Source organism: Mus musculus, chromosome 4, assembly GCF_000001635.26.
Source record: "Mus musculus strain C57BL/6J chromosome 4, GRCm38.p6 C57BL/6J".
NCBI lineage: Eukaryota > Metazoa > Chordata > Mammalia > Rodentia > Muridae > Mus > Mus musculus.
In genome coordinates this window covers 130307891-130335846 of record NC_000070.6, presented here as the reverse complement: position 1 = coordinate 130335846, position 27956 = coordinate 130307891, and the positions used below count along the sequence as shown (strand labels likewise).

The following is a 27956-nucleotide window of genomic DNA, read 5'->3' as shown; positions in this document are numbered from 1 at the left end:
TTGATATTAAACATGTTCTTCCTGTCTGACAGTGACATTATTGATTAATAAATAAACCAGATGTGGCAGCACATTCCTGTAATCCCAGCTTTTGGTAGACTAAGGCAAGAGAATATGTAATTAAAGGCTGGCCTGAGCTACATAGTGAGATCCTGGCTCTGGAACACAACCACAAAAGATAATGAATATAATTTGAATGAGATCTTTATTGCAAAAGAAAAATTGAAGCCCTCATATTTCTCATTCTGAGAAAAATTGCTTCAGCTATGAAGGAATTTTATCTGAAGTAGGGAGGTAGTGTTGACTGAAAAGATCTATGTACCAGACATAAGGCAGGCGGGCCTCACAGTAACCTGTACGGTAAGGCCGGTCTTCTGTGTCGCTTCCAATTCCTAGTTTGTGGCTGGAGATAAGTAACCATGATTGTGTAGCAAATTATGCAGGTCAGACACTTACATATAGGACCAGGTGTTAAAGCACGTGTCCTGCGTGCCACTGCGTGTGACTTAGCCATTCATAGTTTTGTAGTTTAGTTGCTAAATATTGATGTATTTGTAGAGCACTTCAGTTGTGGTGGTAATCTTTTATAACTCAACGTAGAAACGCTAAAGCCTGGCACCGACTGATCATATTGTCATAAAACTACCTTCTCTCCACAGAACCCCAAGCTCTGCAGACTCACCAAAAACCTGTGGATTTCTCAAAGCTAACCTTATAATGCTAAACTATAAAACAAGTTTTATAAAAAGAAACAAGGATAAGAAGGAAAGACTTTCTGTTTGCAGGCCGTGTCTCTATATAGAGACTGTTTCTAGTACAAGCCCTGAGCCTGAGCAGGGTTTGTTTTCTTTTCTTTCATTCTTTCTTTCTTTTTTCTTTCTTTCTTTCTTCCTTCCTTCCTTTCTTTCTTTCTTTCTTTTTTTTTTTTTTTTTTTTTTTTTTTTTGGGATTTTGAGATAGTGTATCTCTGTGTCTCTGTGTAGCCCTGGCTGTCCTGGAACTCGATTTATAGAGCAGACTGACTTTGAATTCAGAAATTCCCCTGCCTCTGCCTCCCAAGTACTGGGATTAAAGACTTAAACCACTGTCTTAGTCAGTGTTTCTATTCCTGCACAAACATCATGATCAAGAAGCAAGTTGGGGAGGAAAGGGTTTATTTGGCTTACACTTCCACACTGCTGTTCATCACCAAGGAAGTCAGGACTGGAACTCAAGCAAGTCAGGAAGCAGGAGCTGATGCAGAGGCCATGGAGGGATGTTCTTTACTGGCTTGCTTCCCCTGGCTTGCTCAGCCTGCTTTCTTATAAAATACCCATAAGGTATTTTATAAGAAATATACTCCCCCCTTGATCACTAATTGAGAAAATGCCTTACAGCTGGATCTCATGGAGGCATTTCCCCAACTGAAGCTCATTTCTCTGTGATAACTCCAGCCTGTGTCAAGTTGACACAAAACTAGCCAGTACAACCACCACCTGGCTTTGAGCAGATTTTTTTTTCAACTTTTCTTTGGTTCTTTGTGATTTTCACATCATGTCCCCCAATCCATTCCACTCATTTCCCTCTCCTTTCACCCCTCAGACCCGTCCCTTGCAACCTCTCCCCCAACAGAGGAAAAAAATGTCTCATGGTAACTATAGTGTGTCAGTGTGTTCTACAGTATACCCTTTTGTCCACACTTCTTTGCTTGCAGAGGCCTCTGGCTTCTGCTACTCTATCAATGCTGGATCCTTACTGGGACTCCTGGACATCCTGGTTTTGCCCTGTGTCGTGGAGATCGTGTAGTTGTGAATCTATAAACCTGGGTCCTTCGTATACTCCAGTTCATCGATGGGATAGATGTGGGGGTGGGCCAATCCAAAGCTCTGGATCTGGGTCTGAGAGGCATCTGAGATGGTCAGCCCTGCAGGTCTCCTGCTCTCAGGGCTGGCTCACCCAAAACCCCAGCCACCAGGGCCATCTCTAGCCTGCTGCCCAGGCAAGGTGCAGAGCCTGCTTTGAGCAGATTCTTAGTCGTGGTGAACCTCAGGTTTTTTTTCCCCCTATAAAACAAAAGTAATGCTACATATCTTAAATATGACAGAATGAGGGCCCAGGAGATGGCTCAGTAGGTAAAGGCCTCCAGATACCCACCTAGTAGAAGGAAAAACTGACTCCTACAAACTGCCCTCTACACATGTACCATGGTACAAGTGCATGTGTGCACACACATAATAAATGTAATAAAATAAAAAGCGACAGTAGTTTAAGAAATGTCTTATTAGCGAGTAGTCATCTAAATGGCTTTACTGTCATGAACACAGTGTAGCTACTTGTGGTTTTTAGTTTGAGTGCCTCTTTGCTTTCCCGGTACTGAGCCTGAAGACGGTGTGTGGCTCGTGAGCACGGCGGTCTGTCTTACCCTCCTCGTCCCCTGTAGTACCTGATGTCACATTCCTTTCAGCACAGCATTGGTTCTTGTCCTTCTATCGAACATGACAAGGCAGCAGGGACAGTGTAGCTGATGGGGAGTTCATTTCAGGTTCCCATGTCCAGAGAGAAGGCGACATTTGAGCTAGGTCCTGAGGAATGGATATGGTATTTTCAGAAAGCAGGAGAAGGGATGGTGTTACAGCCGTGATGACTTTAGGAAAGGCACAGGTAGAGAAGCCATAGCAGTTGGGGTCCTGGGAGTGGGAGAGATGATCAATTACAGCTGTTTCTTCTGGCACTCAGTATCTCTTTCTTATGTTCAACAGCCTGGTTTCCAGCTGCTACCAGTGGGCTAGCCTCTCGTTTTCTATCAAGGTCTACCTGTCTTCCCTCCCTTTCTTTTGTCCCTTTTTGTTGTTGTTGCTGCTGCTGCTGTTTGTTTGTTTGTTTCTTGAGGCAGGTTCTCTCTTTGCAGCCTGGCTGGCCTCAGACTCACTGTGTACCCCAGGCTGGCCTAGGACTCACAGAGATGTGCCTGCTCTGCGTTCCTAGTGCTGTCCTGCACTTACCTTCCAGCATCATCTAATCTAATAGGTGTCTCTTTGTGTGGAAAGGGGTTAAAGGTAGTTTCTAGACAGGTATAATTGACAGCTCTTAAAACTCACCGTGAAGCCACTTACATGGCTTGGGTGTCTCCTTCTCCTAGGTTATAAGCTCCTGGGAGTAAAGAAGAAATGGGGTGGGGTGGGTCGCAGTCTTTTGTTTTATTGTGGTGCTGGGGACTGAACCTCAGGCCTTGTGCATCCTGGACACACATGCTCTTGTTCATTTGCTCCTGTCACTAGTACTAACGCTGGGGCGCACCACTTACTAGTTAGTTGATTGATCTGTGCCCTGGGTGGATTGGATGAAGAAACAGAGAGACGTGGCAACCCTCGAGGAAGCCGTTACTTGGGTGAGCTTTGATACTGCTGACTAGCACAGTGGCAGGGGGAATGGAAAGTGACCTGGCCTCGTGACACCTGTGACGTAGGAGGTCTGATTGAGCGTGTACTGTGTTAGAATCCCAGAGGACTGGAGTTGATTATAAGAAGGATGTGTTTGAACACATCAGACCCCTTAAAGCTCTGCTCTTCAAACAAGGACACCTGAAGACCTGGCTGCTCAGATGCCTGTCTTGGTTTTTCTTACTCAGACTTCAGTATGTTTTGAAAGAGCCTATTTCTATAACTCATACCAGAAAATTGACTTTTGTGCACTTAGATTCTTCCAGAGCAAAAGCCAGACATCTGTGCAGACATTTTCAGAACTTACATTATATGCTTGTCTGCAATGTCCACTTGGGTAGCTACGAATAACATGGGGCTATTTAAATGTAAATTAATGAAATTAAGTAGAATTTCAGAACCAGGTTTGATGGTGCAGCCCTGCAGCCCTGGTTACTGCCCAGGCAGCTTGGTGAGCGTCTTGTCTCAAAATAAAAAGTAAAGAGAGGGCTTGGGTGAAGCTCGGGTGTAGCATGGGCCTAGCATGGAAAGGGGGCTGGGATGGAGCTCCAGCATAGCACTTACCTTGCATGGAGGAAGTCCCAGCTCAAGCCCCTGTGTTTCAGAAGTAGAAACAAGTGAGATTCAATACCTTTTTGGGTTTTTTTGTCTCGTCTTTTTTTTTTTTTTTTAATTGGTATAGGTGTTTTGTCTGCATATATGTCTGTGCACCACTTGTATTGTGGTGCCCTCAGCGTCTAGTAGAGGATGTCCTATCCCCTGGAATTAAAGTTACAGATGGCTATAAGCAATTTAGGCGTTGGGAATCGAACCTCAGTCCTCTGGAAGAACAGCGAGTGCTCTTATCCTCTGTGCCACCTTTCTAGCCCCGCAGAATTTAGTTCTTTGTTTTGTTTTGTTTTATTTTACTTTGTATTGATTCTTTGTGAGCTTCACATCATGCACACCAGTCCCACTGGCCCCCCCACCCCTTGTACCCACCTCCACTCCTGCAACCTCCCCCTCAAGAGAAAGGAAACAAACAAACAAACCAAAACCTTGTTCTGGAAGCTGTAGTGTGTCACAGTGTCCCACAGAAAACCCCTTGTCAACATTTCTTTGCTTGAAAATGTTCAACGACTCATTGGTCTGACTCCTCTGCCTTCTGCTACACCATCAATACTGGATCCTCCCTGGGACTCCTCTTGGATATCCTGTTGCTGCCGTGTCATGGAGATACTGTAGTGCTGGATCTGTAGGATCGGCCCCTTCATGCACTCCAGCAGTTCATGGATGGGGTAGATGGGGTGGGACAATAATTCTGTAGTCACACTAGCTACATTTAAAAATGTTTAGTAAACCATATTTTTCTCTGACATTGTGACATAATGCCTTCAGTTCCCCCAGAGGCAGATGGATCTCTGTGAGGTCAAAGTTAGCCTGTCTTTGACAACAGTAAAATAATACCATATACCAATGAGAATAAATGACTCACAACTATAGACAACGATGCGGGTGAGTTTCACAAACAACAGAATTATACAGGAAATATCCACTCTGTCTGTGTATGTGTGTATGTATACCTTTTGGTACTAAAAGTTGAAACCAGGGATTTTTGTATACTAGACATATATTCTTAACACCAAGTTAACATAATACCCCAGGTACTTTAGTATTTTGATTTTTAAGACATTTCCCTGCCAAATTGCTCAGGCTGGTCTTGACCTTGTGAAACTCTTCCCTAACCTCCCCAGTCATGGGATTATAGGGGTGTACCGTATAACTGATGTACTGCCAGCTACTGTAAAAAGAAAAGTGAATTTGTGCTTTTAGAAGCTAGAATGGCGAACACTCTGAGAATAGGCCTGACTAAGAACTGTGACTCAGTCCCTGTGTTGGTTAAAAGGGAAAGTTCAGACTAGAAAGAAACTAGGTGCACTGTGCACTTACTGTAAGTGTGTCTTTTTTGTAGGAGCTAATGCTCATTAAAAGTCTGATAGGAGTAAACAAAAGGTACCTGTGGCCCAGGAGCTCCGGGAAGAGACTTGGAAGAGGGAGACTCGGGACCTCTGGGTAGCGAGTGCATTGTGGAGGGAGTGAAGGAGGTTGGGTGTTGCAGAGTGGATCTAAGGGGAGGCACTCACCTATGAAAAGTAGAATTGGCTATTGGTGTTAGGAAAATAAGAAGGGGGCTGGAAAAGGAGTGGAGAAAGTAACTGAAAACCTCAAGACCAAGGTTTCCTAAGGAACTCGGCCTTGACTTGTAGAAAGCCTGCAAAAGCTTTTTAAATCCATGAATGAACTTACAAGAGCTTAGAGTGTTTTCCCATGGTGAGTAATTATTCTCTCTGTGTGTCTTTCTTTCTCTCTCTCTCTCTTTCTGGAGACAGGGTTTCTCTGTGTAGCCCTGGCTGTCCTGGAACTCACTCTGTAGACCAGGCTGGCCTTGGACTTAGAGATCCAACTGCTTCTCCGTCCTGAGTGCTAGGATTAAAGATGTGCACCACCACTGCCTGGCAATTATACTTTCAAGTATCTTTCCTGTATATTATTGAAAGGAAACCTAGGCTCACTCATAATTGTTAGTTCAAAGCCCCACTCTAAATGAGACAAAAAGGAGCTGCTCCATTGTTTCGCTCACCACGCCCACCACGTCTCCTTTCGTCCCCTTTCCTTGTTCAGAACCAAAACAAAACCAGCAAGCAGCAGTGCACTGTAACATATCTGCCCACTTCTCTGAAAAGCACCAGTGGTCAGGATGTCTTTAATTACAGGCAAGAAGAGAGGCGCAGACGGTCCTTCCAGGATTACACTGGGCAGAAGATCACCCTTGAGGCCGTCCTGAACACGACCTGCAAGAAGTGTGGCTGCAAAGGTAGGGGAAGCCACCATTTCTGTCTCCTTTCCTTGAGGTTGCTCTGCCGGCTGAGGGAGACCGTTAGTTTAGCTCCGTGTGTTTCTCAGTCAGCTGCTGCTGCACTCACTCACACGGTGCTCCGAGTCACACTTACCTCCTAGCACGATTACTGTTCTGCAGAAATGAAGTGTCTCGGAAATGCGTTCCTTACGGATCCAAGTTAGACCCTTTCTTTCTTCTTCATTTTTAGCTCAGAATTAGGTTCCAAATTCCTAACAGAGTGCCCATTTCGTAATAGAGATAGAGGACTGTCACTTGCTTTTGGCTCTATTTCCTTAGGGTTCTTTTAGTCTTACTCAAATATTAAAAGCTTTTCAACCTGGCTTCCCTTATTGGAGCTATAATGAGAGAGATTGCTGTCTTCTCAATTACAGAGTGACCTCAATTTGTCACCTCCTGTCCCGAGATTCTACCCGTCATGCTTTGTTCACTTTTACTTATTTTTTATAAAGATTTATTTACTTTATTTTATTTATATGATTATATTCTAGCTGTCTTCAGACACACCAGAAGTGGGCATCAGAACCCATTAAAGATGTTGTCAGCCACCATATGGTTGCTGGGAATTGAACTCAGGACCTCTGGAAGAACAGCCAGTGCTCTTAACCACTGAGCCATCTCTCCAGCCCTTATTTATTTATTTTTAGTATAGAATAGAGTTTATTTGGGGGCATGGGAAGGGAAGTTGAGAAGGGAATAGAGGCAGAGAAGAGAGGGGAGAGAGGAGAAAAAGAAGAGGCCAGCTAGGAACACGTATGGGTGGGGAGGGGAGAGAGGGAGAAGGGGTCAGAGAGAGAAGCGAGTCAGAGCCGCTTTGTTCACTTTCTGCAGTGATGGTAGCAGATCTGTGTCCTGGTTGAATTTGTGAGGTTTGTTGTTGTTGTTGTTGTTTTTACATGCATTGCTGCTTCACCTGCCTGCATGTCTGTGTGAGGATGTCGGGTCCCCTATAACTGGAGTTACAGACAGTTGTAAGCTGCTGCCACGTTGGTGCTGGGAATAGAATCTGAGTCCTCTGGAAGAGTAGCCAGTGCTCTCAACTGCTGAGCCACCTCTCCAGCCTTGAATTTGTGGGGTTTTATAAGCCTCTACTTTTATTAGTGAAGAGAGAGAAGGAGAATGTGAGGGAAGGAGTCCCCTGGAGGAGATTGTGTGTGGTAGCATCCCTGGTATTTGGAAAATTGTGCTGTGTTCTCTTTCCAGACTTCATTTAACTTCTGGGCTCAATATAAAAACACGTTACACTTAGCTCTGTAGTTCCTTCGTGTACTTCTTTCCTACTCTTGAAATGAGCTATCTAGAACCTTCTTGTGGCTCCAGGGGATTGGACGCCCTCTTCTGGTCTCCTTGGGCCCCTGCACGCATGTGCACATACCCCCCACCCCCAAGTGTGCATATATAGAGCGTTTAAAAAAACCTAAATCCTCACCCTCAAAAACAGAAGCGACCCTCAGTAATACCACAGGCCCAGCGCCTTATCCATACCCACCTGGTGCTCCATAGAGCAGCGAGAATAACAACAAGTAGAGTTTGACCCCGTCAGCAAAGGTCAAGTTGAAGGTGGTTGGTTGGCTTTGCAGCACAAAGCAGGGAGACATCTGTCCTGAGCTGAGTGTTGGCTCTGCTGCCGTGTGGCCCTGAGCTACTTAACTCTAGGTCTCAGGACCTGAGATACAGATGCAGGGGGTTGGGGTTCATGATCTCTGTGGCCCTTGCCAGACCTGACAGCCTGCGACTTCTCAGGCACCCTGGGTGTCTGCCTGTCTCTGTCTGTTGGCTTGGATGTCAGTACCACATATTGCCAGCTCTCTCCCTTTAGGCCTTGGCCTGCAGTTCAGTTCCCTCTGTTAAGCATTCTGCTCTCTGGAGCAGCCTTTCATTGTCAGGACCGAGTTCCAAAATAGATCTTTAAAAATTAATAAGCCCCATTGCTAAGGGAGGGCAGCATAAGTCTGCTTGCTCGTGCCTTCTGCCATTTCCAGGGCCGCACCGGCGACTCTCACGGCTCCTGCACCAGCTGCTCGCCTGGCTCTGGTTGAGTGAGCATTGCCACCTTGAGGTGGCAGAAACACCGCCCCAGATAAACTCAGTAATGTTTTGACTTGGAGGGCCCTGTGGGGAGCCTCCAGGAAGCATCCACCTGCCGAGGAGAGTGGCTTCTTCCCTCTCTAACCCGTGTGTTCTTTCCCACAGGCCACTTTGCCAAGGACTGTTTCATGCAGCCAGGTGGAACCAAGTATTCTCTGATCCCTGAAGAGGAAGAGGAAAAAGAGGAGGCAAAGGCAGAAGGACTTGAGAAGCCTGATCCCACGAAGAATTCTTCCAGGAAGAGAAAGAAGGTAAGAGCTGCCTTGCTGCTATGGGTCACGGTTTGGTAGGCCTCAGATACAAATGCTTCTTGTAAGCATTTAGAAGTAGAGAATAATTTACAAAGCAAGCCCTCAAGCTGGGCGTGGTGGCGCACGCCTTTAAGCCCAGCACTCGGGAGGCAGAGGCAGGTGGATTTCTGAGTTCGAGGCCAACCTGGTCTATAAAGTGAGTTCCAGGACAGCCAGGGCTACACAGAGAAACCCTGTCTCGAAAAAACCAAAAGAAAAAAAAAAGCAAGCCCTCCTTATCTTTTCAGAGACAGTTGTTTTTCTTTTGTTTTGTTTTGTTTTTTTAGATTTATTTATTTTTATGTGTAAGTACACTGTAGTTGTCTTCAGAAACACCAGAAGAGGGCATTGGATCCCATTACAGATGGTTGTGAGCCACCATGTGGTTGCTGGGAATTGAATTCAAGACCTCTGGAAGAACAGTCAGTGCTCTTAACCGCTGAGCCATCTGTCCAGCCTCAGAGAGAGTTTTATTGGTAGTTTGGGCATATTCTAAACTTTTTTTTAGCCAACAATATAAGTAGATGATTATATACATATAATATAAAATTATAGTCATTGTAGGTATAGTTTAGTTTCTACCTTTTCATTTTTCTTATTATTTTAAGATTTATTTATTTTTATATTTTATATATATGAGTGTTCTTTCTTCATGATCACCAAAAGAGGGAATTATATCTTACTATTGATATTTGTGAGTCACCATGTGGGTGCTAGGAATTGAACTCAGGACCTTTGGAATAGCAGCCAGTGCTCTTAACTGCTAAATCATCTCTCCAGCCCCTAATTTGTTAAGTATTCTTAAGTGTTTTTAAAATGCTTGATGTTAAAAGCCATGTAATGGCAGATTCCCAAGAGTTCCAGGCCAGCCTGATCTACAGAGTGAGTTCCAGGAAAGCCAGGGCTACACAGAAAAATCCCGTCTCAAAAAGCAAGACAAAGGGGCTGATGGCTCAGCAGTTAAGAGCACTAACTGTTCTTCCAGAGGTCCTGAGTTCAAATCCCAGCAACCACATGGAGGCTCACAACCATCTATAGTGGGATCCAGTGCTCTTTTCTGGTGTGTCTGAAGACAGCTACAGGATACTCACATATGTAAAATAAATAAATAAATCTTTTTAAAAAAGCAAAACAAACAAGCAAACAAAAGAGCCACATAAAGTTTTATGCTATGACTGTGAGCATTGATTGATTGATTGATTGATTGATTGATTGGGTTATTTCTTGAGACAGGTTCTCTTGTAGCTCAGACTGGCCTCAAACTTGTTATATAGCCAAGGATGCCCTTAAACTCTAGATCCTCCTTCCAAGTGCACCTCTGCGCTTAGGTATAATCATTAATTTAATTCATTGCTATTAGATACTTAGACTGTCAACTTTCAACTTCAGCTCTAGGCTGTATACCTCCTTACCTTTCTTTGTGTATGTTCCTGGGTTAAGCTCAGTGAGTTGAGGCTCAGTAATTAAGAGCACTGGCTGCTCCTGCAGAGGGCGTGGCTTCTGTTGCCAGTACCCAATGGTGGTTCACAACCACCTGTAACTCCAGGTGACTCCAGGAGATCTGAGACCCTCTTCTGGCCTCCAGGGGCACTGCATGCATGTGGTGAGCATGCTTCTGTGCAAGCCAAACACCCATACATGTAAAATGAAAATAAATTACTCTTCTCCAAAGAGGGGAGAGGTCTGAGAGATGACTCACTGGGTAAGAGCTGGCTGTCTAGTGCACCCATGTTCAGTTTCCAGCTCCCATGTCATGTGTCAGCTACAGGCACCTGTAACTCTCACTCCAGAGAAGTCTGATACCTCTGGCCTCGGTGCCCTGCATCACAGACATACATAGATACAGTAAACATAATTGAAAAAAAAAAAAAGAATATCTTTAAAAAGATTACAGCATCAAGGGAGCCAGGCTGATTGCTCACACCTGTCATCTCAGCACTCAGGAGACAGAGGTCGGTGGATTGCCAAGAGGTCAGGGCAGCGTAGGCTGCAGAGTGAGTTCCAAGCATTTTGAGGATGCAGACTGAGTCTCTGTTTTTTTTTTTTGGGGGGGGAGGGGGTGGGTAAGTGGTGGTGGATCTGTGAGTTGGAGGCTAGCCAGGGCCTGTCTAGAATACATAGAATGACCCTGTCTCAAAGGAAGAATGAGAAGAAACAAACTCAAGAAAACAATAACAAAAAAGATATTGAAAACTTTAGGGCACTTGGGGTTGGAGAGCTGGCTCTGTAGTTAAGGGCACTTGGTGCTCTTGCAGAGGACCTGGGTTTGATTCCCAGCACCCACATGGTGGCTCACAACCATTCTGAACTCTAGTTCCAGAGGGTTTGATGCTTGTGGTGCACATAAACACACATAGGCTACTCACACTCACGCTAAATAAATTAAATAAGGGCTTTTAAGATTCTAGATAGCGTTGTCTTCAATTTTTACCAAAACACCCTTGCCTGCTCCTGTTAGTGCACAGGCACTGCTGTCTCCTGGAGTTGTCTCCTTTCACTGCTTAGAACATAGCGATTCATAAGCAGATTGTGTTGTGGTACAGACAGAAACTGCGATGTAAATGTTCTATGCAGAGAAGAAGGGAAAGTCAGCCGATAGTTGTTCCTTAACTTGCAGGATATTTCTGTGATTGGTTATTGAGTTTTGTTTTGTTCTGTTCTGTTCTATTGTGGTTGCTGTTTGAAGGGTAGGGGAGAACAGGGCCTCTCACTGTGTAGTCCTGGTCTAGCCTTGGAACTCTGTATTTGTAGACTAGGCTGTCCTCAAACTCCCCAGAGGTTCACCTCAGCCTCCTGAGTGCTGGGATCACAGGTGTGCACCTCCACACCCAGCTTTTTTGGTGTTTTCTTTTTTAAGATTGACTTTCACGCTGCAGCCCCCAGCTGGCTTTTAACTTTCAACAGCCCTCTGGCCTCAGCCTGCTGAGTGCTGGATTGCAGGTGAGCCCCCGCACTCACCTTTTTGAAAATTTGTTAAGTGGTCATTTTGTGTCAGGCTTGCAAACTCTCTTTTTGCTCAGGGGCACCCTCGTGAATGGAGGGTTGTTGTCATTGTGTAGGTAAGGGAAAGGGTCCATTATACCATTAGAAGAATTAGCCAAGGAGCATGGAAATCATTGGCTTGTGTATTCTCTGCATGTCCCTAACCTGGGCTCTCCCTAGCACTTCAGACTTCGGATTGAGTCTTTCAAGCCTTGTTTGAAGTCCTTGGGAACTTGTAGCTGGCTGTGTAAGTTTAAACTAACTGCGGTTCTTTGATTTGCAGAGTGGGATTGTTGTGATCTTTGGCAGTGTTCCCTCTGAGGTGATGCCAGCCCCTCAGAATAGAAAGTGATGACACGTTAGTCCCTAATTGAATCTCAGTTTTAGGAGACATGGTCTCATGCGGCTCAGACTGAGCTCAGACTCCTTATGTAGTTCAGGCTGACCTTCAACTGACCCTCCTGCCTCCACCTCTGGAGGTTCTTCACCACAACACCCAACTCCTACACTCTTAAACACGCTGCCATACTCTCCAGTCCCTTGGAGTTTTTTGTTATTATTTAATGTTTGTGGGTGTTTTGCCTGCATGCATGTCTGTGCACTGTGTGTACACCTGATGCCAGCAGACACCAGAATGGGGAGTTTGTTGTGAGCTGCTATGTGGATGGTGGGAATTGAACCTGGGTCCTCTACTAGAGTTGCTTAACCAGAGAGCTATGTCTCCAGCCCCCACATAATCTCTTTTATGAACTCTCTGACCAAACACACACATACCATACTTCCTGTTTCTGCCCCTAAAGAGAGACGCTATAATAGCTTTATCTTATTCTCTGTCTCACATTCAGTTCCCAGGGCTATCCCCTCCTCCTCCTCTTCTTCCTTTTCCTCCTTCTCCTCCTCTTCCTCCTCCCCCTCCTTCTTCCTTCTCTTCCTTTTTCTTCTTTGCTGAGACAGTGTGTGACTGCTTGCATCCCAGGCTAGCCTTGGATTGGTGATCCTGTGACTGGCCTCCTGCGTGCTGTTGCTTTGTAGCTGTGCCTGGAGGAGGGCATATTTTAAACATTTTAAAATGACAGTGCTCCTGCCTCGCATGTGTCCAGGACAGTGTCAGACATTTGATGTAACAAGACAGTAAGATCACCTCCAGCCCGTTTTTGTTTGTGTGTTATGTTTTTTGTTTTATGAGACAGGGTTTCACTTTATAACTGTGGTTGGCCAGACAGAGCTCTACCTGCCTCTGCCTCCTGAGTGCTGAGATTAAAGAAATGGCTTAGCCAGTTTATTTAAAAATGAATTATTTATTCATTTTGTTGGAGAGGAATGACATCGCCTTGCTCTTGTGGAGGTCCAAGGACACTAACTTAGAGATGACTGTTCTCTTCCCGTCGTGCAGGTCGTCAGGGCTGGAAGCAAGCCAAGCCCCTTTACCCTGAGCCCGCCCAGAGGCTTTATCTTCTAGGTTGCATGTAGACTTATTTCTATGCATCATATAAATCAGGCTCAGGTCTCCCAGGTTCCGTGGGTCCTTTTATCTGTTCCTGTACTCTCTAAATCTCCTTTTCCCTTTCCCCTTTCTCCTCTTGGAGACGGGGTATCCCAGGCTGGCTTGAATTTACTGTCCTCCTGCCTCACCTGAGCACCACTACCGCTGCCCCACCAAACCTTGGGTTCCCTTAGGGATGGGCTTTCCTTTCCATAAGAAATGGACTTTGGGAGTCCGTGTGTGGGCTTGGACATTACTCCAGTACTCATAGTTCTGGGGCCACGTACAGAACTGAACATGTACAGATCTGAAGGTCATTCCATCCACACTGCCAACAGGGATGGGAACCGGAGTGACTGTGTGTAGCAGGCGTCTCACATGAAGTAAGGTCACATCATTCACTCAGCCAATTGCTTAAGGAGAAAGATAACCAGCCCAGGTATGCACAGTAAGAAAGGAGAGAGGCCACCGGCTCTCATGACCTTCAAAGTGTAGGCCTGCTCAGGACTGTAGCCGGAAAGTCACTGGTGGAAGCCATTTAACCTTGAGAAGAACCATTTCTTCTCAAGTCTGCCTTCTGCGTTCTAATACAAAGCCTGTGAGACAGAAGATGCCCTGCAAAGTCTGTTCAGAAGCCTCAGTGCCTCAGCTTTAAAAAAACTATATTCATTATTTCAGTGTATTATGGTGTGTGTGATGGCGTGCTCGTGCCACAACCTGTGTCAGAGGTCAGAGCACAGCTTCATAAGGCCAGCTCTCTCTTTGCACTCTTCTCTGGGTTCTGAGGGACTGAACATGGGTCACAAGGTTTGTACAGCAAGTGCTTATCTTGCTGAGCCATCCTCCTGCCTCTCCCCACCCTCTCCTACTTCTGAGAGGGTAGTGGGGGATGTGTAGTGGGGGATGGATGACCTTACACGCCTGGTCTTCCTGTCTCCGTCTACCGGATGCTGAGATCACACCTAGGTACGCTACATCCACTTTTGTGGTATGGCAGCATCTCCCACCCTTCCCTCCACACACACACTGTACTTGAGCCCCGTGCACTGATGGAGCTTCTGTTGTGTGTACCTCTGTTCCACACACACACTGTACTTGAGCCCCGTGCACTGATGGAGCTTCTGTTGTGTGTCCCTCTGTTCCACACACACACTGTACTTGAGCCCCGTGCACTGATGGAGCTTCTGTTGTGTGTCCCTCTGTTCCACACACACACTGTACTTGAGCCCCGTGCACTGATGGAGCTTCTGTTGTGTGTACCTCTGTTCCACACACACACTGTACTTGAGCCCCGTGCACTGATGGAGCTTCTGTTGTGTGTCCCTCTGTTCCAGTCATTGAGGGACAGAATGAAGAAAGTGGCCAGAGTCCCTATCTCTGCATTGTGAGTTAGTGGAAGAGATGTAAACAAACACGCTGTGATGTTCATAGACCAAGCAGTGCAAACGCCACGGAGAAAGAGCTCGGGAGTTGTTTTGTGGCATTGGACCCAGCACCTTGCGCATGCTAGGCCAGTGCTCTGCCACTGAGCCACAGCCCAGCCCTTTATTGCCATTGCACATAGGGTGCTACTCTTAGAGACCGTCATCTGAAGCCAGTGTAATAGTGAGTGCTCTCCTGTAATCCCAGCACGAGAGGCTGGGGGAGTCAAGGTCAAGGCCTATCTGGGCTGCATAGCAAGGCCTTGTCTTAAAAAGAGTATTATTAGCCAGGCAGTGGTGGCGCATGCCTTTAATTCCAGCACTTGGGAGGCAGAGGCAGACGGATTTCTGAGTTCGAGGCCAGCCTGGTCTACAGAGTTCTAGGACAGCCAGGGCTCCACAGAGAAACCCTGTCTCGAAAAGCCAAAAAAAAAAAAAAAAAAAAGTGGGGGGCTTATTATTTGGATAAAAATATTATCTGCATCACTGCAGTAGCTGGGTGCTGGGCCTGAGCTGGCACACTTCAGGAGATGCGGAGGCAGTGTAGGTAGCATAGGGTGAGTGGCAGACGAGGAGGCCTGGAGACCACAGAGGGCCTGGCTGCTAGTTGTAAGACCTTCATTTTCCACTCAAGTAGAGCTTTTCAGCAGTGCAGTGATGATCTGACAGTCTCACTGCCTAGTACTGGCTGACCCAGAACTTGCTGTGTAGACCAGCCCGGCCTCAAACTCACAAAGATCCATCTGCCTCTGCCTTCCCTTTTAAGATAATTGTTCTGGCTGCTGTGTGGAAACGTGCGAGTGAGAAAGTAAGGCCAGAATCTGCAGGCCTGGTGACAGACACTTAATCCAGGTGAATGCACCTGGAGCGTGCTGGCGTGACCACAGTAGAAAGGGTGAGAGAGGATGCGTGGGTTTGCAGGCAGAGCTGACAGGGTCTGCTGAGAGATTGGATGGATGGCAGGGGAGGGAACTGCTAACGACGGCATCAAAATTGGACTGTAACTGAAAGATCCAAGGTGAGAGACACTAGAGAAGCTGTCAAGATCTTAGTTTGAGCCGGGTGGGAGTGGCACACACCTTTGATCCTAGTGTCCAAGAGGCAGAAGCAGGCGAATCTCTGAACTCGAGGCCAGCCTGTTCTACCAGAGTGAATTCCAGGACAGCCAGGGCTGCACAGAGAAAGAACCCTGTCTTGGGGAGAGGTGTTAGTTTGAGTTGCTGTCTATGAAGATGAGAAGGAGACGTGGACGAGGTTGAGTCTGTGAGAAGGGATGGGCAAGGAGTTGAGGTGCCTGTTACACACCCTAAGGAGACTGTGGGATAGACATTTGATTCACATTAGGGTTCAGGGGAGAAGCTAAAGTAAAAGACAGAAATGTAGACGTCATCCGTGTATCAATTCACTTGGCGTCCCAGAGATGACCTGAAGGTAAGTTAGTAGGGGCGGGGCGTGTGAGGCTGGATGGGGAGTGCCCATCTTGGCTGATAGATGGAGGAAGTGAGATCTAAGAACTGGCCATTAGAGGGTGCACCAGTAATCACAGCGGAACTGCGGGGCTGGCTTCAAGTGTGAGGCTAGCCTGAGCTACATCTTGAGTGCCAGGCTAGCCAGGGCAAATAGTGAGACTGTTTGAAAAAACAAAAGCAGAGCTAAGCCCTGTGGGATACTCTCACACAAGGTAGAGAAGCCATGTGCTTCTTGTTTGCCTCTGTCCGAGGGTTGGGCTGTCAGCTCATTTACCTTCCCAGGACTGCCCTGCCTAAGAAGGGACAGAGCCTCACCAGGCTCTCAAGCCCACAGCATCAGTGATAAGCTGCCAAATTGAAACCAAATCATGGATTTATCACCTTTCAGTCACATGGATGTACCCCCTAGCCACAGTTGCTAGAACTTGGGAACGCAGGTCTGGAAGGCATTTTTTTTTTTAACTCTCTACTTTTTTGAAGAAATCTTTAACTTGTTGGCTCTACTTATTTGCTGAGACTGTGAGGAGACCATTTGAAAAGCTAGACCTAGGAGTTGCTGAACTGAGTAAGTCTATGGTAGAACACCTGCCTGGTGTGCATGAAGTTGTGGACTCAGTTCCCAGCACTGGGAGTGAGGGGGGCTGTTAGGTATTGCTTAGTGCCTGTAATGTGTCAGGCTTAGAGCTTACCCTTAGAGCTTCCTTCAAAGTCAACACTGTTAAATAAGTCTCCTGTCCCAGCGACAGGGTGAGTCAGGTGACAGACCTGGAATTTAACTGTCTTATTCTAAGATTGCGGTTCTGACCACCATACTATGAGGCTCCCCGTCACCTTCACGGAGGACGGACAGTGCTCTCAGGAGATACATCCGTCCCACCATCCACATGCAGGGTTCAACCCTGCCTCTGTGATCTGGGACCGCGCTTCTAACTTCTCCACATCATGGATACTGTTTCACTGAATCATCACAGCTTGTGGTGTGGCTGCTATTCTTATCTGTTTTCCATTTGAAGGGCTAGTCCTCAGTGAGGTGAGATGACTGGCCAGGCTGCAGAACAGTAAGTAGAGCTCAGGCCTAGGTCTGCCTGACACCTGGCTCCCTGTCCTGTTCTGCCCAGGCAAACAGGCTTGCAGGACGCTGGCTACAAAGCCTGCAGGGGTAAGAGCCTCACTTCTCCGCTCTCCCTCCCTCCCTCCCTCTCCTCTTAGGAACTCTGCTGAGGCAGCTTATCCAGTGTGAAGAACTCCCCAGGTTGCCCCACAGGAGCCTAGGAGCCAGCCTGCCAACTCTGTGGGTTTATGCTGTTAGCTCTGGTGACATGGTTGTGTGGTTGTGTATCTAACTTTAGGATTCCCCCCCTTGTGGGAAAAAAAAAGAGTGATGCGAAATGTTTGTTTACCTTTGCAACTTTCTGGCACATGCTGCTCCTTCTCACAGCCCCTGCCCTTTCTTTGAGGGTGAGGGAAGGTCACATGACCATGCTCCCTCCTGAAGCTCCTTCATGCCATGTGCAGCTCATGATCCTTAGTGCCCTTTGGGGCAAGAGAGACCATTGTTCCATCGCCAGCACATCAGTGGGGCCACTGTAAGGTCAAGTTTGAATCACAGTGGGGCTAGAGTCTACATTCTGGCAGCCACCAGGGGATCAGGACTGTCCCCAACCTCTGTGGCGGTGCCTCACCCCTCCAGGGTTCTGGACCCCCCAAGCCATGCTCTGTCGAGTAAGCTTGCTTATGAAGATATTTTTTATTGAAAATTATAGCAGAGGGGCCAGTGGTGTTGCTCAGCACGTGAGCGCAGCTGCCACGTTGAGGCCTGAGTTGGATCCCTAGGTGGAAGAGAAGCGACTCTTGAAAGTTGTCCTCTAACTGCCAGTTGTGGGCTATGGAGTGCAGTGCACATGCGCACACATAAATTATAACAATTACAGTAGAGGCATACATATTTCTTCCAAAGAATGCAAATAGCCGACATGGTGGTGCACTCATGCAGTTCTAGCACTGGGGAAGCTGAGGCAGGGGGATCAGGAGTTCAAGGAGAAACCTAGGCTACATGAGACCCTGCTTCAAAAACTCCTTCCCCCCAAAATACTTGTTTTTCCTGATGTTCTGAACATTAAAAAGATTGACCTAAACTTACTTGTTTTGAGACAGGGTCTCTTTCCATAGCCCTGGTTATCTTGGAACTATATAGACCAGGCTGGCCAAGAACTCACTGAGGTCTACCATGCCCAGCTAGTAGCCCGACAGTGGTGACACACACCCTAACCCCTGCTGAGTCAGGCAGATCTCTCAATTCCAGGCCAGCCTGGTCTACAGAGTGAGTTCCATGACAGCCAGGGCTATACAGAGAAACCCTGTCTCAAAAACAGACAAATGACAAAGACGAGATGCTTGTTTTAAAACAACAAACCACTGGGCTGGAAAGTGTTACTCAAGTTCACAGAGTTCAGTTCCTGGGACCCACATTGGGTGTCTCACAACCACACACAACTAACTCCAGCCTCAGGGAGTCCTAGGGCATTAACTGTGCACAAGTGAGGGTATGAGTGTGTGTGTGTGTGTGTGTGTGTGTCTCTGTCTGTCTGTCTGTCTGTCCATCTGTCTGTGTTTTATACATCAGCACACTTTCACTGTGGTTCAAATAGGATAAAAGTCTACGAGTGTTGCGTGTCTTAGTGGTCCCTCTCATTTGGGATTTTACTGCCGTTTTTAGTCTGGCTGGGCTGGAACTCACAGTGTGCGCCCTCCCAGATCTGCCTCTGGAGCACTGGGGTTTCGGGCTTGCACCACTTTGCCCGGGTTTCTTTTTGCAAGGGCTTGTGCAGTCCTGCCTGACCTTCAACTCTTCATGTCCTTGTCCCCACTTTCCCACCGCTGCAATTGCGGGCCTGCACCACACACAGCGGTAGTCGCCTGCTGATCACCTGCTGTGGCTTTCACGTTACAGAGACACACATAGATGTTGAAACTTTACATTTCCCTTTTAGGAAAAGAAGAAAAAGAAACATAGAGACAGGAAGTCATCTGACTGTGATAGCTCTGACTCTGAGAGTGACACGGGCAAGAAGGCGAGGCATTCATCAAAAGACAGCAAGGCCACCAAGAAGAAAAAGAAGAAGAAGAAGCACAAGAAGAAGCACAAGGAATGAGGATGGAACAGGCCGCGGCAGCCCTGACTCCTGCAAAGACTCACTAGTGAGAGTGTGGCCTGCCTCCTACCCAGACTTGTCCCCATGGTCTCAGATGGCTTCTCCCCCTGCAGCAAGCAGATTGGGGCCCCACAGGGCCCCTCCCAACATGATTTTCCCTTGTTGCTCCTGACCCTTTGCAAGCGACCCCTGCAGCCATTGCATTCATGCGCTCAGTGTCTTCATTTCAGCAGAAGGTTCTAGTCCCAACCGGCTGCCACTGCCCGAGCTGGAGTCCTCTGCAGGAGTCCATGCTGGAGCCCCGGGTGCTGCTGTGGAGGGGAGCCTGGCCGTGAGAGAGAGAGCAGCCCCAACCTGCCTGCTGTCTGCGGTGGCTGTGGGTGGACTCTGCGGCCTCCATCCCCTCAGCCAGGGCCTGTACTCCAGTGACTGCTGAACCAGAGATTTGCAGCCACGGTCATTGCTCTGCTTCCTGTCTGTCACAGTGTGAGTGACTGGTTCCATTTCAAGCCTCTGCTTAAACTCCTGGCATAAATGGAAATGTGTTTGGTTTTAAACTTTCCAAAAAGGCTTTATTCCTATAATCCTTCCTGGGCGACTTACAGACTTAACACATTAGTTCACAGAAAACACTTACTATGTTATCCAAGACCCTGGAAAGAGGCCAAGCCGAGGCACAAAGCCAAGGCCACCAGCAGGTCACAGCTTTCTTGAGATTACTCATAAACCTTCTCTTCCATAGTGATGACCGCTTTCCCTTGTATTTGTAACCCTGGGGACTTGCTGGGCATGAGTGGGCGACTCTTAGCAGTCACCTCCCACCACAGTTGTTCACACCTGGACCTTGATGTCCTGAGCCTGTACTCTAGAGAGAGGGTGACCACAGCACACCATACAGCAAATCCAGGAATGTCTGTGCAGGATGAATGTGAAATAGCCACACAGTGACAGCCAGCTGCTCTGCCATGGGCAGGCCAGTGTAAGGGCTTGCATAGATGCTAGAATGACAGCTAGCTTCTCTGAGCCTTGGCAGGTCAGTGTAAGGGTATTACATAGGTGCTACTGTTCCCTAACTGAGCCTTGAGCCTGTCCACTCGGCTCCTTGACAGTGCTGCTTCCCAGGTGACCTATAGGCCTTCATTTCAACCTGACACACAGGAAAGGAGGACCAAAGACAGACAACTGGGTGGCCTTGGTTCTGCTTTATTGACCTTGGAGCACCCTTTGGATACAGTTTTAAAAAATAAACCACATACATAGTAGGAACTGGGTCCAGGCTGATGCCCCGTATCTCCAGAAAAATCCCAACCCAAGAATGTTTATACAAAATGTCAGAGGGGAAAACCATGAGGCAGCATGGTGCTGAGCTGAGGGGTGGCCAGTTGGCAGAGGAGCGGGCGGTCAGTGACGGAGCAGCCAGGTCACGCCTCCTTCTCATAAGTCCGAGTGCTCACCACACTGCCATGAGTGAGAGTCTAGAAAGAAAGACAGGTTTCAGATGGGGCAGAGCAGAGGAGGGAGTGCTCCCCACCCTCATCCTGACCAGCACTTGAGCACCTACTGTGTGCCAGGCACTTTACTTTTTTTTCTGATACAAATCTTTTAAGATGTTATAATTAGCATTTTAGAGATTTGGGGGAAAAATAGGCCCTTGAGAGAGGAGGTAAACTGGTCAAGATCCAGTACATTCCTGTTCCTCCTTTGTGTTCATTTCAGCACCTGCCTAAGGGGGTGCCTGGTGTATGTGGCAGACAAACGGGTGATAAGAACAGAGCCTTGAGAAACTGCTAAGCTGCCAACTTTTCCTCCCTCCCCTAACATGCAGTATTCTGGCACTGTAGAGCCCAGCCATGGCCTCACCTTACTCTAGCTACCTAGTGAACATGATCCTCTTTGTTACCTCCCTTCCAGAGCTAGGCCCTTCACTTCTAACTCAGTGGGAACCCCAGTCTCATGTGAATATGCAATCAGTGGGTTCCACTGAGCGACCCAGGTCTGTGATGCTGACATTGTGGTCCATGCTCCTGGCCCAGGTACAGTCCTACGAGGATGTAGGGACTATTCCAGGGATGCTTTCAAACTTGTCCCAAAGCAGATCTGCAGGCCTGGTTGTATCACCTCCTAGCTAGACAATAGATATTTCCAGGAAGCCAGGAGCAGTAGACAAAATTGTGAGTAAGGAGGGGGCTGCTCCCTGGCAGTGCCCACCAGGCACACACTTGGTCCTGCAGACTCCTGCATTTCTACTCAGGAGGGGAGAGGATGGCAGCTGCTCCTCTCCAGCCTGGGATCTACTGGTCCTGCTTTCTGCCTCTTCCCAGGGAACAGCAAGCAGGAGGAAGTGTTTGTGGGTGCCTACTGCGTTCTTCCCATTTGGCCAGTGCTTTGGACTCTGAATACACTGGCCTCCCAGCAGCCCCCATTTCAGTGGCCCTTGAAGGTTATGTGTTGTCAGATAGCCTTTAGACTGATGCTTGAACCAAGACCTGTGTAAATCCACAGCCAGGACCCCACCCCTGCCTCTCTTGTCCTAGTCGGGCTGGAGAAGGTGTGGTACTTGTTGCTTTAAGGCCCGTCACTGCCCATCTTACCAGGATGAGTTTCCCGTCAACTAGCTCCCTAGTTAGTGTTGTCTCCTGCCCGTTCCACTTCTGCACATGGATGAGTTTGCCTCCGTCCAGCGTCACCAGTGACTGTGGAAAGAGACAGAGCCTAAGCTGTGACCAGAGCCAGGACAAACCAGGAACCTAACCAGTGATGGTGCTGGGATCAGCAGACAGCCCACCTCCAGCCCAGCTGCCCAAGCTTCCTGCTCTGCAGGGGCGGGGCCCTCTGGCAGTGGGCATGGCAGGCAGCTCAGCCTTGATATATTGGCAAATTAGACTTTTGTTTCTACCATGTGACCTCCCTTAACTGGCAAAAGAGCGGCAATTGCAAGGTCCTTGGACCAAGGACCCAGGCATCCTTGGAGTGTTCTCTAGCTCTAGCTCCAGTGACCATTCGGTCCTTGGTGCTGCCAGCCTATCTCAGCTAGTTCGTGTTGGGCAGCTGCCCCAAATCTATCTGCTTTAGGAATTTGGGAGTTGCAGGTCAGAAGGAGAGCTAAGCAGGGTTTGTCGGTAGGAGTCTAGAAAGGTGATGGCTGTCACTCATCTCTTTCCTGTCTATATTCCACCTTCTGGAATCTTCATTCCCCATTGTCCAGACATCCCAGTGGACCACTGTTATATTTAATGTGAAATCTGGTCTCTCAAGGAAGATGGCAAGTTCAAAGATGTAGGTAGGTGGGACATGTGGTGGAGCAGGGTGCAGCAGGGCGCCTTCCCCATCTTCACGGCCAGCTTGCTGTGTGGTCCTGGGCTGGGCTTTAGCGCCTCTGTAACTGCAAGACTGGTTGGTACCTACCCTGTTCTTTCTGGGGGCAACTGTGAGGAGGAAAGAGCTGAAGAGATGAATTTTAGGGTTGTGATGTAGAGGATACTGTATAAGGACAACCTATAGATACAGATGTTACTTAGTTCTGTGCGTGGCCCAGTGCTGGGAGATTTTGAGCAAGCTGCTAAGAAGATAACCACCATGAGATAACTGAGCATCACTGGAGGTAGACACTCCCTCCCATACCCTTAAATAAATACTTGAAGAGACTATGGACACCCAACAGCACTCCTGTTGGTAAACGCAGGTGCCTGTCAACTGGTGGCACTGGAAACAGTTTGTTCCGGTCAGTGGTCTAGCCTGGGAGCTACAGAGCAGGAAACCTGTGGATAGAACTCAGCTTGTTGTTCCCAGCTGCCTCCTCTGCTGCCAGAGCCAGGATGACCTCGCTGTAGAGCACTGACTTCTGGGCATCATTCCTAAAACACTTCAGGTCACAGCCATGGCTGCTGATGTCCTCAGAGCCACTGGGTACCTTGGTGTACAAGGTCACCCAGCTGGAGCTGGAGGCACAAGGTCGGAAGAATATCTTGGCTCTGCTGCCCACTCCAGTGACAGCTGATAGATCCTTCCCAGGAAGGTGAGAAGAAAACAGGCCAGAGCTTATACTTAGTCCCTGGGCCATCGCAGCACTGAGCAGGCTTTATGAACCTGCCCCTTGGGGTTAAAAAGCCAAGGAGCTAAGAGGGCCAGCCTCTTACCCTGTGGTGTTCCATCCAGTGCCCTCCATCCCCTTTCTCTGACTCACCTTGACCTTCCGGTCATCTGCTGTCACCTCGTCGAACTCTATTCCCAGCTGAAAGTTGATCTCTGTGTTCTTGAAGGTACTTTGTGTCTTTATGGTGATAGTATCCCCGTTCTTCTCGATGATGGTAGTAGGCTTGGTCATGCTAGCCACCTGCCTGGTGGCAAAGCCCACACCTAAGGGCAGGGGCAGATAGTTGAGGACACATTAGGTAGGGTAGAGACGTGTTATATAGACCCAAAGAGAAGTTTGTGGCCTAGGCATGGGGAAGGCGATCCTCAGTGGCCCACGTCTTTGTGTGGGGCCATTTTCTCATTCCCTTAGCTCTTTCCCTTAGCTCGGCAGCTGTTAAACTCATGTCAAATATGAGACATGTGGATGCAGGGCAGGGTCGGCAACAGCGGCAAGGAAGGTACCATGGGGTGTGAGCCACATAGCCAGCCCCTCACGCAGTCCTGCCCCTGGAAGATTTTGTAGATGTGAACAGGGTCACAATTCAGATGGAAGCTGCTAAGCACTGTGTCGCTCCAGAGCTGGGTACCCGCTGGCTTCTAGTCTCCTGAACACACAGAACAGGACTGAAGAACCAAGAGATCGTCAACTGCCTTCTAGAGTCCCCTGGACAAGGGTCGTCTCCCATTTCCACCCAGAAAACTGAGACAGCAGTGCTCTCTGCCGTCTGTATGGCAGCGTCAGTTTCAAAGCCTCCTGGTTAGAGATACAAAGGAGTCTTGTCTACCACAGACGTAGAGGGCTGAAAAAAGTAGCGACAACTGCATGACTTGGAAGTCCCTGGGGAGACTCCTGACATAATCATTGGATCTGAGTCCTAGGCAAGGTCCCAGGTGTCCCTCAAGCAGGTAAAGTTCACAGACCCCTTGGGTCAAGCCTTTGGTGCTTTGGGTTAGTAGCTTTCCTGGAATCTTCCATGGTTGACTACCTGTCGTCTGGCCCCAGCACACTCTGAGCCATCCTCAGCGATGTGGCAGGAGGCAGCCCAATATAAGGCTATGGTATTGTGCATCTGCTGCAAGCTGTGCACACTGCACAAGCTCTAAGTGGTGGCCAAGTATCCTTGGGACAGCCCTAAACCTAAGCTTTATAGTTTCCATTTACAAACGAGGCTGAGACACGGTGCTGTCTTAGCCAAAGTCAAACGGGCCAAGCATGGTGACTCCCCTAGAATCTCACTCAAGAGGCAGGGGACTGGAGCAGGGGAAATGCCGAGAATTCAAGGCCAGCTTGGGCTGCGTAGCTCCAGAGTATGGGCTATAGTGAAACCCTGTCTCAAAAAGGCTAAGTAAATAAATAATCCGAGTTTAGTGACATAGATTCCCAAACTCTCTTTTAGTCTCACTATATCATTCTTGGAATAACATACTCTACCCTTCAAGCCACCATCTGTGCTTGAAGTCACTTAAACTAGGCTGGGCTGCTTTGTCCTAAGAACCTTTGGTTCTATAGGATAAGTCAGGAGCTTTGGCTACACAGCAAGAAGTGAGAGGCTTGGCTTTGCCTACTGGTATCTGTGTGAGTTGGGCTTCAGCAGTGAACCAAGCTGTTTTCCCAGGACCCACCTACAGGTAGGTGTAGGGTGCCAGTGAAGCCAGTTACTGCTGGAAGCTGGGGTGCATCTAGACTTTACTGGCCTTCAGCCTGTCGATATTTTTAGGCTAAATAGAATTTCAGTCCCCTGACTAAAGCTGGGTTCAGCACCCACAGAACAATGGCCTGAAGACAACATGCCCTGAGGCAAAAAGAAGTCTAGGAAGGCAGCGGCAGCTCAGTGAAACAGAACTAAGCCCAGGTAATCTAGTACTCCCTAACTTGACAGCCAACTAGCTGGGTGTGGGCTCATACCTCTAACCCCAGTGCGGGAGAGGCAGAGACAACAGGACCTGGTCTCCTTAGGGAGTTCCAGGAGAGCCAGGGATACACAGTAAAACCCTGTCTTAAAAGACAAGACCAGCTGCCTTCCTGGAGAGCCTCAGGGTAGGGTAGGTGCCGGTGGGAGCCCTGTCTGGAGATGTGGTTCAGCAGTCGCAGTGCTTGCTTAGCACGGGCAAAGGGCCTTGGGTTCCATTCCCCAAACCAAAAGGACAAATTGCTTTGTGGGCCTGTTTCAGAGAAGAGCTGGAAGTAGGTGAGAGGCAACTACACACATCCCTCAACATGTCCGATTCCAGCCCTCCTTCCCGGGGAAGACGGAGTGGAAGCTAGCTCAGGCATGACACAGTCCTGTTTTCCCTGCCCCAGCCTCCTAGACCAGGATGATATAGCCAGGGACTCCGCAGGTAGAGGTCTTTATCTAAGCTCAAGGCAAGAAAGGAAGGGCTGGGGCCGTCTTGGATAAGTGGTTCATGTGACATTCCCCACTGTTGAAATGGGAAGAACTCTAGGTAGTTCTGGGTTCTCAACTATTTGGAAGGCCGAGATGGCAGGTTACAAGATCAAAGCCAACCTGGGGAAGTTAGTGAGAACCTGTTACACAGAGTAAAAAGAGGGTGTGTGTGTGTGTGTGTGTGAGTGGGGAGTATAACTCAGCAGTAGGGGGCATGCACAAGGCTCTAGTTCAGTCTTCAAAAAGAAATCCTGGGCTTTCCTATGAGGCGATGAGCTCATGTGTCCCAAGCTGTCTTCCTATTAAGTAAATCATGGGACTCTTCCTTTCTTTTTTTTTTCAAGACATGGTTTCTCTGTGTAGTCCTGGCTGTCCTGGAATTCTCTCTGTATAGACCAGGCCTAGAACTCGGGAGATTCACCTGCCTCTGCTTCCCAGAGTGCTGGTTAAAGGCGTTGTGTCACCGCCCACACCACACAATTTCCCCAGCCCCAAGCCACACTCTCCCTTCATAGCTCTTCACCTTTCTTCTGACACCCTCTGCTCGATCCCAGGCTTTCTTCACCCTATCCCCAGCACTGATCCGGTGGCCGACTGGTGCGGCCGGGAAGCCTATGTGTAGTGGTCGTCTTGCCCTGCTCTAGCAGCAGCGTCTCCGACTGATCCCAGGGGTGGCTGCACACACTGTAGGTGAAGGTCAGGCTGGTGAGAACCAGGGCATCTTCCAGAGAGAGGCCTCTTCACTACCCCAACATGGAGGGGTAGGGCTTGTTGCTGACTGCCTGGCTGTATCTTCACCTCTTCCCAGATGGAATTCACTGATTTTCTTTAGTCTTCCTCCAGGCTCTGTACACTCCTATCTGCTCTATTCCCTTTCGGAATTCAATTTCTGGACCACCATGCTCCTCTTTGCCTTCTCCTGCGGCCAGCCTCCCGCCCTTCTTTCCCTCCCCTTTCCACCTCCGGATCACCTACACTGCTTCCTAGAAAGCCTCCCATCCCGGACCTCTGCGGCCACAGCTGCCTCTACCCTTCCCCTCCAGCTACGAGGCTCGCCAAGCTTGGACCGCGACACCCCCCTCCCAGGAGGCCGGGGTGGGGTGGGGTGGAGTGGAGTGGCTTCAGCCCAGGCCACCCTCCGCACCTCAGTATTCCCTGTCTGGACTGGCTAGGAGCTTGCGGGAGGCACATGGGGGCACTCCCCCTGGGAGCTCAGCGCCAAGACCGCCTTGCCGGCCCTCCTGACCCTAGATCCTGCGCCGTTCGTTCGCTCACCGAGTGACTTCATGTAGTCATCAAAATTCTTGCTGTCCACTAGCTTCCAGGTACCGACAAAGGCGTCCGCCATGGTGCGATGAGTGAGGAGGCGAGCAGGCACTGAGAACCGCAGCTCCCGGCTGGACAGCCTCTTTAAATAGCCCTCGCATCACATGATGAAAGTGGCCCACACCCCTCGCTCCCGAAATAGGAAGCCGGGGCTTGCACTCCCGCAAAGGGCTGGGGCCCATCCCCCACAGCCCTCCCGTCGCCTACGTCAGCGGCGCCCGCGGTCCTGTTGGTGCCATCTAACCCATCCCTGGCCTGGCTGCGGGGCGCTTCCCGCAACCCAAGTAGAGCATCCCCCGGCCATACTGAAAGGAAACTCGCCCTTGAGCTGGTGCCACGCTGGAGAAACGCCGCTTGATCCTTCTGCCGCCTTGTTTTTTAATTCGCTGTGGTTTTATTCTTATATTGTGTATGCTCGTGTAGGCGTACTTATGGGGAAGGGGTGGGAGACTGGGGCGTTCGTTGTAACTCGCGGGAGTCCCTTCTCTGCTTCCACCGTGTGGGTCCCACGTATCAAACTGGGGTTGTCAAGGCTTGACAGCAAGGGCCTTTACCCAAAAACCCATCTCAACGGTCCTATGTCCTCTTCTTGTAGAAGAGGCTCAGAGGCTCGGAGAGGAATGACGCGGTCGCCGTAAGTAAAAAAGAATTGGAGCCTGGACAGAGAGCATGGTCTAGTGGCCTTTGAGCCCTCTTGCTCCTACCAGACAAGTGGAAAAGAGTTGCCTTGGACACCGCGGATGGCTGAGCTGCCCAGCGCCTCACCTGCTGGCGGAGAACGTGACCTTGCTTCCCTCATGCTAGCCCCACACGTGCTAGCCCCTCCCTGCGGAATGTCTCCCGCCTGCGCCTTTCTCCGCAGTCCCACCCGTCGCCGCTGCCTGAAAGCGCTTCAGGCTTTATTTACTG

At 48.8% G+C, this 27956-nt stretch overlaps 2 protein-coding genes and 1 long non-coding RNA gene across 10 annotated transcripts in view; 1 reads left to right on the top strand and 2 right to left on the bottom strand.

The window, feature by feature from the left end:
* Zcchc17 (zinc finger, CCHC domain containing 17) overlaps positions 1–20464 on the top strand; it is a 44610-nt gene extending 24146 nt beyond the window's left edge. For 6 of the 8 annotated variants that reach the window (NR_149717.1, NR_149716.1, NM_001355398.1 and 3 more), the window contains 3 exons: positions 6173–6273; positions 8509–8654; positions 19039–20464. Coding sequence is in view for 6 of the 8 variants with exons in the window: in NM_001355398.1 (NP_001342327.1) it covers positions 6173–6273; positions 8509–8654; positions 19039–19200 (409 nt within the window). In the remaining 2 variants the exon portion in view is untranslated. The remainder of the gene's footprint in view (positions 1–6172; positions 6274–8508; positions 8655–19038) is intronic. The other 2 variants (XM_006503257.3, XM_030253690.1) reach the window with 1 other exon arrangement.
* Positions 976–17718, bottom strand: Gm35074. The gene is made up of 3 exons (XR_003955117.1): positions 17449–17718; positions 3984–4013; positions 976–2666 (listed from the first exon to the last, which is right to left on the bottom strand). It is a non-coding gene; the product is annotated as a predicted gene, 35074 (long non-coding RNA).
* Positions 20384–27109, bottom strand: Fabp3 (fatty acid binding protein 3, muscle and heart). Its single transcript, NM_010174.2, has 4 exons — positions 26997–27109; positions 23384–23556; positions 21792–21893; positions 20384–20675 (listed from the first exon to the last, which is right to left on the bottom strand). The coding sequence occupies exons 1-4, from the start codon at positions 27067–27069 to the stop codon at positions 20622–20624; spliced, it is 402 nt and encodes a 133-aa protein (NP_034304.1). The 5' UTR covers positions 27070–27109; the 3' UTR covers positions 20384–20621.
* Positions 27110–27956: the final 847 nt, after the last annotated feature.

Excerpts from the sequence above, each read along its gene's own strand:
- Fabp3 (NM_010174.2), bottom strand. The coding sequence starts at position 27,069 with ATGGCGGACGCCTTTGTCGGTACCTGGAAGCTAGTGGACAGCAAGAAT. Across the intron at positions 21,894-23,383 it reads CAGATGACCGGAAGGTCAAG|TCACTGGTGACGCTGGACGG; the intron begins GTGAGTCAGAGA and ends CTCTTTCCACAG. Across the intron at positions 20,676-21,791 it reads TTGACGGGAAACTCATCCTG|ACTCTCACTCATGGCAGTGT; the intron begins GTAAGATGGGCA and ends CTTTCTTTCTAG.